This window comes from Monopterus albus, unplaced genomic scaffold, assembly GCF_001952655.1.
Source record: "Monopterus albus unplaced genomic scaffold, M_albus_1.0 scaffold18.1, whole genome shotgun sequence".
In the NCBI taxonomy this organism is placed as follows: Eukaryota; Metazoa; Chordata; class Actinopteri; order Synbranchiformes; family Synbranchidae; genus Monopterus; species Monopterus albus.
In genome coordinates, this window is record NW_018127898.1 from 7,511,526 (window position 1) to 7,523,500 (window position 11,975).

Sequence of the window (11,975 nt, forward strand, 5' to 3'; positions counted from 1 at the left end):
CTGCGCGTGTGTGTCGCGCATGGCTGGCGAGGCTGCAGCTGGAGTTGCAGGGAGGTCATACTTTTGTAGCTGCAGTAAGTAGGTATCTGCAGTGGAGACTGCACCCCAGCTCACCTCCAGAGAGTTTGTGTTGGCACGGACTAACTGTACCCTGGCAGGGGCATGCGGCCGCTCTGGAGAAGCACAGGGCAAGAAAAAAAAAAAAAAAAATGACACAAGGACATCTTTAGACAGCCTGAGCTGCTGAAGTCACCCTTAATGATAAACCAATCGTATTATAGCACACCTACCTGTTTCCAGGTACCACAGGTCTTTACAACAGACCTGGTTGTTCCAAGCTTTACGATAACCATCACGGCCACTCCAGACATAAAGCCTGGAATTGATGGCCACAGCACAGTGGCCAGCACGAGCCCTGGGGATGTTGTCTTCAAGAGTATCCATCAACACTGTTTCCCAACACATGGTGTCTACAGGGACATGGTATAAAAATAAACAATGAAGATCCCCTTCACTCACTTTATTAATGTGGAATCCATAATAATGATAATGATAATAATGGAGTTAGACAAACCAAGATTTAGGCAGGCAAGAGTGTTTGTGCACTTCCACTCCTTCTCGTGTGTGGCCACTTTGACATCGTCCATTACCAGAGGAACCCATCCTCCAAAAACATACATTCTGCATAATGGCCAAAATAATAATAATAATCTGAGTGAGATGCTGCTACCAACCACGGACCAATCTGCTGGGAATTCAAACATGATTACAAACAACATTTAAAGGTGTTATTAGCGAGGTGAAGCCGTTGTCTCACTTGTTTGTGATGGTGGTGGCAGAGTGAAGACTTCTGGGAAGTGGTGCAGTGCCACTTACTGATGGTTTGTTCCATGTCAAGGTGTCTGGAGACAAGAACAAGGAGTAGGATGTTAAACAAAGGCATTTACTCACTATGACTTTCAACCATATAAATTATAGCACTACAAGAAAAAAGCTAACTCACACACACATTGTTGCCACACACTACCTTTTGAGCCTCTCCTGAAAGTGATGCACTCCAAGAATCATGATGTTCAATCCTATTTGATCTGATTAAGTGTAAAAGTCATCATCTTTTTAGTTTTAGTGCCGTCACTTTACTTACACTTAAGAATCTTACCAATATCGAGTGTCCACAGATCACCCAGACGACAGCCGCTCATCCCTCCATAGATAATCAGCCGAGATTTCCTGCTTGTCTTTTCTGTATAAACCACAGCAGTGTGGCTCTCACGGGGAGGAGGCAAAACTCCATAAGTGATTGGAATATCCCAACCAACCACACTGGACCCCGCACGAAGCTCGAGCGTGTACAGATCATTCAGGTATCTGAGAGCAAAAAACATAAGTTACACTTATTCTGACATTTCAACTAACAGCAAATACTGGTTTCAGTAGAATGTGCTAGAAAAATACCGGTACCTGGGAATGTTGTTTTTTGGGTCCTCGCTGTCATTGGCTAGTCCACCAAACAGGTAGCATTTATTACCCACCAGAGAAAAACTGTGGCCGAGACGAGGACAAGGAGGTGGCCCATTCTTTGGGTTTTTTGCTTTCAACTTCTTCCATTCCCATCTGCTGGCCTGCAACAGAAACCAATATGCAAACAATCAGCAACTGATTAGGTCATAACTGAAGCATAACCAACAAGCCACAAGATGACCCAATTCTCTGTGGCATCACAGATAGGACTTTGTATTAAAACTGTTGTCTTTTCCACTTCCCTGTGACTGAAAATTAGTTTGGACTCCAACTAACAAAATGCAACTAGGATACAATTTCGTTATATCAGATAGATTAGACAGAGTATGATATTATTCCCCAGAGGCAACATTTGGTGCTACAATAGCTTGACGTGGAAGTTTTACAACATAGGGTAACCATAACCAGAGCATATTTATAACTTTAACTTCTCAGTGCACAGAGTAAAGCTTTTCCCAAGTAGAAGAATAAAAATGTCAGAATGTATAATACACTTACCAAGACTGGTTAGCTTGACTTGATTAAACTAAACATAATTTGGGAATGTAATGTGTGCTGATTAACAATGTTCATTTAATAATTTAATTACCTTGTTAGGACTCTCTTGACTTGTGTAGTTTGTAAAAAGTAGCTGTAAGTATTTAACCGGTTAGTCAGATGGTTCTCCTTAAATTCTGATTAAGGAATTTTGCAAAGCATACAAGAAAGAATCATCAAGCACTGAGAATTTTGTATCCACTAACAGTTAAGGAACAGTAGTAGCCTATTGAAGCCATTGAACTCTCCACACAGTAAGCATAAACAGACACAATTGCACCCCTGAGATTATGCAGCACACCTTCAACTCCGCACCTGACAAATCAGGATCCATGGTTTAATTCAGCTGTCTTCACACATTTGCTATAACTGTCTATAGCTAAACTCACACTGATCACATTCATGTTAAAAGAAAAAGTGGATAAATGTCAGAGATGGAATTAATTGTATTTGCCTGTTCCTGTGAATATGTAAACAGCTATAACACCACACTGAAACTTGAAATATGCCATCTACTTTTGCTATATTAACGATCTCTGATACGCAGAGAAGCTGAAAGGCAGCCATGCAAATATGAACAGATAACTTGACTCCCTGCATATAAACATCATTTCTGTTGTAAACATCAGACTACATTTTATGCTTGCATGAGATACAAGTTGTTTCAAACAGAACTAACATACCTGAAGAGTACAAGTTTGAGGTAAACGATATTGAAATTAACAGAATGCAAACACTCTCAATGTATAAACATTTAATTAGCCAATTAATTACAAAACCTGGGGTTATTTCTTCTTCAGACAGATTACCTGCAGTTCATATAGATCGTTGCTGTACTTTCCATACTCCACCATTCCACCAAACACCAGCAATCTTGTTCCATCACAGACAAAACCGTAAGCAGCGCAACCAGGGGGAATATCACCACGGACTGCTGGGATAAACCACTGGTTTGTTGCTAGAAATTAAAAGACAGTAAAGTTGACAATAGAGAGTTATTCATATCAAATCATGAAGTTTATGTTATAACCTAAACAAATGAATTCCTGACTAATAATACTTGTAAACAATTCTCATATTAACATCGGAAATTAAAAGTATGCATCTTTTTTTGTTTATATGCAGGAAAATACAGGAAATTGGGGCAGAGGCTTTGCTTAAACCAACCAGCATCATCCATTTTATTTTAGCCCGCCTTTTTTACCGTGCATTAAACCCTTTCTCCGACAGAGGGGGCCAAATTTTGTTAGGGACGGACTAGCTGGGCCTAGTGAGGCCTGTATGTAATTTAGCACGAATCGATCTTTACGAATTAAATAAAACTCATTTGGGGACAGTGTCAAAGGTTACATGTGCGTTGTATGTTATTTCACAATAACGTTATGTTCGCTGCAGAAAGCAGTCGGTAGTTAAATATGCAAAGTTAATCTTACCGGTGTTGTATACATGTAATTCATCCACAATGCCTTCGTTTCCACCGCCAAAGACAACCATGAGCTCCTTTATAGCCACAGCTCTGTGTCCATGTCTGGGTCGTGGAACGGGACCGGACCATCCGAGGACCCGTTTCCACCGCGGCTGCAAAACCGTCGCCGTGGTCCCAGACACCGCGGAGCCAGGAGCAGACATAACTTCTGTCAAAAGGAATAATAAAGGAGTATTTGTCTTAACCGCAGACGACACTGTGACATTTCAACGATAACGTCTTTAGAAACTAAACAGCAGCATGAAGTCGCGGGTTGTAGCCAACTTCAGAAAAAGTGTGTATGGCCAAAGCAGTCGAGGAGCCGTTAGCTTTGAATAATGAATACATTCAATCCACGGTACAAAAATCGGAGTAAAAGCTTTAAAGTAACTATTGGTTTGTAATCCTTAACATACATCTTACGTTAGAGCTGGACTGGGAACTACACGAAATCTTCCAAACATCAAGTTTGATTTTAGCTAGTTGTTTCTAATCACTGAATTCAATCCATGGAAGCAGCCATCTTGCAACCAAACAAACCCCCGCTAACACTCCTGCCAGTCTGAAAAATGGCGGAAGCGAATGAAACAGAAAAATACATGATAGTAAGCTAACTGCACAGACGAAAAAAAGATAATCAAAACAATAAAGAAATTATTAGCGGGTCAACAAAGAAGAACAATACATAGTTGCAACACAGACTTTATCCACAGTTAAATCCGTTAGCCGGAGTCGGCTATTTTCATGCTTCTGTGGGAGTCGCCATATTGTAGCTAGCAAGCTAAACATCCCCTGATTCCAAATTAACGTAAAAACGTATTCTGAGTTTACTTTAATGACTACAAATATTGTCAAAGCCACGCATCAAAACTCCCATCCGAATATTTGCTAAAATATACCAAAAATTAAAAGTAGAGTATTACAATTCAAAGGGATTCTAATGTTAGCCGTTTTCTGTTAGCAGTATTGGCTAGTCACTCAACGTAATTTGCTCTAGCTAATGGCGTTAGCTCTACGGCTGGCATCTGTCAAAGCGTCACCACATTTTACAATTAAATGCAAAGTGATTTCATGTTTTTTTAACATGCATAATTTACCTGATACAATTGTAGTTGCAACAACACTTTTAAAATGTAGCTAAACCGAATTAAACTGCATGAACAGCATGTTATTATGTTTCATGCCTTCTCTGGAAGCAGCCATCTTTTCGACAATCGGCCTACTTCTTCTGCTCCCACAAGAAAAATGGCCGGGCGGTTTGCCACAACAAAACATAACAAACCAAGAATGGCGCATATATCTTAGAGTTTTACTTACGTATTTCGATGCAGTAATTGTAAAAACACGGGTATGTGGTCTTATCTTGCGGCAATAATCCAAATTCATTCGATTTGTGAAGAAGTATTTCCTCTCATGCCTGCCTGGAAGCTGCCATCTTCTTGACAACCAGAGGCGGAGGAAAATGGAAGAGAGTTGGCGTCACCCAAAGTAAACATGGCGACACAAACCCGCTCCCTAGCCATTTCCGAAAGAAACGCACACAGAGTTTTTTGTTATTTGTCCTTGTGAATCGATGCAGAATGCGCTGTATAGAGAGCTTTTACTATTAACACTTCAAATGTATGTAAAACAAATACATCTCGAGTCTCAGCAAATTACAAAAAGTTATGTTATAGTACAGGGCTTATTGTCCCTTAGTAAAGATGGCGACATCCGTACTGGAACCTTTTTTATTTTACTGTTTAGGAGATGTGGAGTTTATTCATATTTTAACCCACTTAGATATACCAATTCATGCACAATAATAGTGTATAAGCTGTAATTTATAAATTTTGCGCTCACGCATATGAAGCTCGCCACGCCCATACCCACCATTAGTGCGCCCTCCACTGATAGGAGTACCGCATTAATGACAGCATTAACAAAGTCCCTTTCTTTTCAGAACTATATTAGCCATATTTTTCAACTGAAGTCATTGAAAAGATAAGATGCTCTGATATGTTTAGAAGAAACTCGATAATGTAATCCACAGCCTAAATCCTGGACCATTTAATCACTTTATGCACTTAGATGCATAAAGACCTTATGCTCTTAATGATGATTAAGTACTACTGTCACAGTAGTACTGTGCAAATCACTTGATGCCCAAAATAATCTGGGCCTAAATAATGTTAGGTCCTACTACCAAGGCAAGCAAGTCCATCTCCAATTATGATATATTATATTTTATCACCTTATAATAGTCTCATACTGCTCTTACATAATTTTCCAAATGATTAGACATATAAACTATAGACTAAGTATCTTTTCATTCCATTCACTTTTTCATTGATCATCTTTTCATCATTTCAGTAATTCTTTTCTTTTTATGTAATTTTTGTCATGATTTTTATTTTAAAGCCATATGCTGCCACTGAAATGTTGACATTTGGTTGTGTGCTCAGTGTGGTTTTGCTAAGCCAGACCCCTGGCCTTCCTTTTCAGGAGGGTAAAATAAGGGTTTTTTATTTTTGTTTTTTGATTGTAAATTTAAAAATCAGCCTATATATGTTATTATTTCTTTGTTCAGTGACAGAAATTTTATAAATGTGTATAGCATACAGCACAGGCTGCGATTCACACGTTAATTTTGTATGGAGAAGGAGTTGTTGCAATACACCATTAATCCTATGGATGGCAAACTTGTGTTGTTTTTGGCTTGTATGTGAACAAGTCATGTCTGGATACAAAAGGGGACAGAAGGTCGGCTTTGGTTCCATCATTTATTTTCTAAATGATTCAGTGAACGGTTTCTAGAACTAAAATGTGCATATCCATATGCAGTTCTTAGAGAAAATCACCATATTTGTCTCATTAAATCTCTGCTCATGTTAAGAGGGGCTGAGACATCTTGGGAATGAGGCCCTGCACACTGTTTTATGCTATAACAGAAAGTAAAATATTTTGTGCAATAGTTTGGCATACATGAAGACAAATTCTGACTTGTACATATTAGGATATAATTTCTCTCTTTTTAGTTTCACTCATCACTCTTTGTTAGCATGCAGTGTACTGTGCTGTTCATGATGTCCCTTGTGCCAAGTTTTCAGATGAGCATGATCCAGTGACCTAGTTCAGATCTTAATTGAATGGCATGCTCTCATGCTAATGAGCATTGCAAGAAGCATCACACTGCACCCTCATACCTCTAGGGCACTATCTGAAACTCATGACTTGTTAAAACCCATTGTTCTGACCTTATGTTTATAGTGATTATTAGGCTATCATTTTGAAAATAAGATTATATAACAAACATCTTGCACCATCCCAACAATAATACACACATACATAAAGAAACAGCATTGTTTCACATATCAAAAACCCTAACACCGCCTTCCCAAATGCAAAGTAGAGCATGCTCTATAGCCTTAATATCAATAATGTCCCTTTTTATTTTGGTTACTTCATAACATTATTTATTACTGGCTTTATATCCTAGCAGCATGATGTACCTTTAGCAGAAAAAAGCAAGACATTTAGGAAAAACAAAACTACCTTGTGGAAACATCTGTGAGGAAAGAGATTTGTTCTGATGTTGTAGAAAACATTCAAGCAGAATGGAGGTTCATTAGGCACACTATTAGAACAGTGACTTGATAAATGGATTGATGATTCATGAAGCACAACCTAAGATGAATATGTATACAGAAAGAAACAGCAAAGATATCTCATTTTAAACATCCATATTAACAGTCTATGGTTACTTTTAATTTTACTAAGTGAGAAGTCTGTATAGTGAAAATCTTCATTTTTAGGCCTCAAACAAATGATTGTGATTATGACTGACTCTTCATTTTCTGCCATTTACACATCACCTATTACGTTTCAGAAATTTGAATCAGTTTGGGCAATGAAACCAAGAACACTGCAATCCTATGTTTTCATTTAAGGTCAAAGGTCAAAGTGTTTATTTGTCCTATGCACAGTTAGGAAATGTGTTTCCCTGTACAATGAAATTCTTACTTTGCTGTCCACACGAATGCCACAAAATACAAATGAAATATAAAGTAGATAAATAAATAACACCAAATCTAAGGCACGTTAAGCAGCAAATGCAGCAATATAATAAAATATATAACAATATAATAAGAGAATGTATGCTGCACTTAATGCACCTCATACTGATGTTTTCAGGATTTGAATTAAGAAAATATCTTTTCCCCGCTCTTACATGCTGTCATAACCAGTCAGTATAATGTGTTCATACATGTGCGTTCACGAACACAGCAGTGGGTTAAACAGGTCAGTGGAGTTCAGACAAACAACTTGACCTTCCATATGCTGAGCTGCCTGTAATGATTTATACAAGGTAAGCATCTTAGGGAATGGCTGAAGAACTGAACTTTGAAAGCTTTAAAGGATTCTGATATAAATCCTCACAAGTGACATGGGCCAAGGATCACGGCAGCAGGAGGTGGAACCTTCTGGGAGGTATAGGTGGGTCATCACACGCCAAGACATCACAGCAGATCAGTGTGTAAGCCTAAGTTCAAGATCATTTTCTTGTGGGCTATAATCTTAGATTTAAGAATCTGCAGGCTGTTTTCCATATATTCCAATACTGTGAGGCATTTCTCACCGGTATGTCCCAAATTAAAGCACCCACGATGATTGTCAACCCAGAAGTCTAAACTAAATCCTAACATCATATCCAGTCTTGTGAAGACACTACTTGAACAATCAGCTGTTCCCACTGCACTTCTGGCCACAAATCTATACTGAACACCTGTCTTTAAAGATAGATTCATAGCTTTGTTCTACCATATGTTCTAGGTGAACTATATACCTCTTACTTTTCTAGCAGTGACCAATGTAACTGTGGGGGCTGCACATGCTGATGTGTGCTCCTAATATTATGACTGTGTAAGAAAAATCACATCAGTGTATACCAGTGAAACGGGCAAAATTGCATGTTTATGATAAAAATAAAAATAAATTTCATCCAAAATGTTCCTGTAAGCCTGCAGTGTTCTTAGGCTCATATTCTAAATGGCTGTTATACTAACAATAATAATTATATACAATCTTAAGATATTTTAAACTTTTGTCCGATTGAAATGTACAATATTCACTTAACACAATAAGACACACTGAAATAATGAGAATATTATTACTTATAATGTCTAATACACACAATCATACAGATGTAAATATACCAGTTAGCTTATTTACGAGTTCTTCTTCATCTTCAGGTATTTTTTAAAATGAATAGTTACAGCAGGGAGGGTGGTTCAGTGGTTAGACTCTTAGCAAGAAGGTTCTGGGTTCCAACTTTGTGGCTGACTGGGGCTTTTTGTGTGGAGGTTGTTCTAACTCCTGCATGCTTGGGTTGATTGGTGACTAAATTGTTCATAGGTATGAATGTGAGTGTGACCAGTTGTCTGTGTCTGGGCACCAGCCCTATGATAAGACTGGCGACCTGTACAGAGTCACCTCTCGTGCAGTGTCAGCTGGGGTTGGCTCCAGCCCCACTACAACCTTCTATGGGATAAATATATAGTTCATAGGTGGATGGATGTTACATTATACTTTTAACAGAATAAAAATACAACATAAAAACACTACAGGAGCAATTTGGGAAATTCCTTGTACACCTGTTGCTTTGGTTAATATAAGCTTCTCTGAGTTAGATATTTTGCACAGTGTCCTTGATGCAGCACTGCAGAAATAGAAAGAGTAATGATGATTTGTTTGTACATAAAATATGCCTGTGTTCAATAGAAAGTATAAAACCCTTTACATCATTTAAAACAGGAAGCACAGACTTCGGCAACTCCTCTTCCACAATGGTAATTTATTAATCTCTAGTTCCACACGGGGTAATCCTTTCTTGATCCTAATACGATAGCGAAGATAGAGATCATCCATTGTAATACAAACAGAGAGCAGGTTACCAAAGGACAGACTGAATGCAATTAGCAGTCCTAATAGTGCTGATAGTTGGATTAGCTGATTCCAAGACAATGCCCTTCCTCATAGATTGTACCTAATTAAACCATCTTGGGCCCTCTCTGTGAGACTACACTGTACATCTGTGGTATTTGTGTGTGTACTTGTGTGGGCAAACAGTTTTATACCATGGGAGTGAGGATATTTTAGCAAAGTGAGGACCCTACTTTCTGGCACATCTTAATAGGGCTGTTTGAGCATTAACACTTTGTTTTAGGATTCAGGTTAGAATTAGGTTTAGGTACTTAGTTGTGATGGGCAAGACTGGGGTAAGGGGCAAGGGGATGCATTATGGTAAATGGTCTTATACTGGTATAGCACTTTTCTATCCTTTGCAGCCCACTCGAAGCGCTTTCACACTATTTGCCCATTCACCCATTCGCACTCCCACATTCACACACCAGTGACATCACTGGGAGCAAATGGGGGTTCAGTGTCTTGCTCAAGGACACTTCAACACATGGACTGGAGAAGCAGAAATTGAACTGCCAACCGTCCAAGTGAGGGACAACCCGCTCTACCTCCTGAGTCACAGCTGCCTGCTGTCAATGAGTGTCCACACAAGAACAGGTGTGCAAACGTGTGTGCCGATATTTTTCTGAGCTGAAATAGTGTCTCAGTGATGAGACAGAAATTGGATACAACTGATGCTGTCCTGAACTCTGGAGTTGGTTTCAATTTTTTTATTCCAATGTGGGCCATGTTTGGAGATGTTGCACTGCTTCTAATCTCCTAGGCCAAAGAGGGTTGTTGTTGAGTGAATCAAGCAATTAATTATTCAGTGATTTAATTAAGTAAATGGTGTGTCAGACAGGCCTATAAATGACTCCTAGTTGACTGCCAAAGACAAGTGCACCTACAGAATATACTGCACTGGGTATCACATGAAAAGCAAATTGTGATTTTTTTTTGTAACAATTTAAAATATTATGAAGATTCCAGAGGGTTTCTGGATCCCAATTGATCTGGATATGGATAGCATCACATCTCTCAGCCTATTCCTCATCCCCCAGGATCATCTAAGACAAGCACCTTCTATGCAATGGCCGTTTACATGTTTGTCATTTTTATTTCAGGCATTTCCATTAATGCGCTTACAATTGCATGCACCAACGAATACAAGAAGCTCCCATCCCACCTCAACTACATCTTGATGAATTTGGTGGTAGCCAACCTTCTTGTGTTCATTGTGGGCTCTTTCACTGGCCTCTGCACCTTTGCAGCCAGATATTTCATCTTTGGACCTCTTGTATGCAAGATTGAAGGTTTTATGGTTACACTTGGTGGTGAGACGAATTTTAAACACAGTTATGCCATAAGATTAAGATACTTGTATTTTAATGAACTAAAAACTAATTTTACTTTATATCATTCCAGGAATGGTAAGCCTCTGGTCTCTGGCTGTCATAGATTTTGAAAGGTGGCTGGTCATCTGCAAACCACTCGGTAACTTTATTTTCAAACCTGATCCCACTTTAGCTTGCTGTGCATTCACCTGGGTGTTTGCACTGGTTGCCTCAACTCCTCCGCTTTTCGGATGGAGCAGGTTAGTATTACACACACAACCTTACATTTAGACTGATCACACTGCAAAACTGAGATCTACACTTAACGTGCTTGCAATTGTCTGTTCAGATATATCCCTGAAGGTCTGCAGTGCTCCTGTGGACCAGACTGGTACACCACAAACAACAAATACAACAACGAATCCTATGTGATGTTCCTCTTCTGCTTTGCCATTCCCCTCACCAACATTGCCTTCTGCTATACTCAGCTGCTCTTTACAATGAAAATAGTGAGGCATTAAACAAACTACAGCAGAATAACCTAAAAAGTATTTTTAATGATGATATTCTAAAGACTCAGTTCACTTCTCTCCCTCAACAAAAAAAAAGTTGTCTCATGATTATGTAACATTATCTTATCTGCCATCTAACCTTGGTTCAAAATTTGTTTTCGTCCCAACCCTCCCCTCCATCAACAGGCAGTGAAGGCTCAAGCTGAGACTGCCTCCACTCAGAACGCAGAGAGAGAGGTGACCAGGATGGTGATCAGCATGGTGTTGGGCTTCCTGGTGTGCTAGGTGCCATATGCCTCCTTTGCTATTTGGGTTGTGAACACTCGTGGGACACCTTTTGACGTCAGATTTGCTTCTGTACCAGCCATCTTTTCCAAGTCGTCAGCAGTGTACCGCCCTGTTATCTATGTTCTGCTCAATAAACAGGTCTGTTGGATGTCCTGTCAAATTGAAAACAAAATACTCAATTACAGGATGTAATATACATGAATGGAATAAAAAGCATGACCTTGGACTTTATATAGAAATACTCTGGCTTAGCTCATATACAGTGGGTACGGAAAGTATTCAGGCCCCCTTAAATTTTTCACTCTTTGTTATATTGCAGCCATATGCTAAAATCATTTAAGTTCATTTTTTTCCTCAATGTACACACAGCACCCCATA

At 39.1% G+C, this 11,975-nt stretch overlaps 2 protein-coding genes across 2 annotated transcripts in view; one reads left to right on the forward strand and one right to left on the reverse strand.

Annotated features, from left to right (window-relative positions):
- hcfc1a (host cell factor C1a) overlaps window positions 1–5,022 on the reverse strand; it is a 14,096-nt gene extending 9,074 nt beyond the window's left edge. The window contains 9 exon segments of the mRNA XM_020592819.1: window positions 3–173; window positions 291–470; window positions 575–681; window positions 818–902; window positions 1,160–1,368; window positions 1,462–1,622; window positions 2,868–3,016; window positions 3,492–3,692; window positions 4,841–5,022. Coding sequence (XP_020448475.1) covers window positions 3–173; window positions 291–470; window positions 575–681; window positions 818–902; window positions 1,160–1,368; window positions 1,462–1,622; window positions 2,868–3,016; window positions 3,492–3,687 — 1,258 coding nt within the window. The 5' untranslated portion in view covers window positions 3,688–3,692; window positions 4,841–5,022.
- A 5,531-nt stretch (window positions 5,023–10,553) lies between these two features.
- On the forward strand, window positions 10,554–11,699 carry LOC109956062 (blue-sensitive opsin-like). Its single transcript, XM_020592874.1, has 4 exons — window positions 10,554–10,797; window positions 10,889–11,057; window positions 11,147–11,306; window positions 11,496–11,699. Exons 1-4 carry the CDS (start codon window positions 10,554–10,556, stop codon window positions 11,592–11,594), a joined length of 672 nt encoding a protein of 223 aa, XP_020448530.1. The 3' UTR covers window positions 11,595–11,699.
- The last annotated feature ends 276 nt before the right edge of the window (window positions 11,700–11,975 follow it).

Coding starts and splice junctions, on each gene's coding strand:
- LOC109956062 (XM_020592874.1), top strand. CDS start 10,554: ATGGCCGTTTACATGTTTGTCATTTTTATTTCAGGCATTTCCATTAAT. Junction 11,058..11,146: donor CCGCTTTTCGGATGGAGCAG/GTTAGTATTACA, acceptor TTGTCTGTTCAG/ATATATCCCTGAAGGTCTGC. Junction 11,307..11,495: donor TGCTCTTTACAATGAAAATA/GTGAGGCATTAA, acceptor CTCCATCAACAG/GCAGTGAAGGCTCAAGCTGA.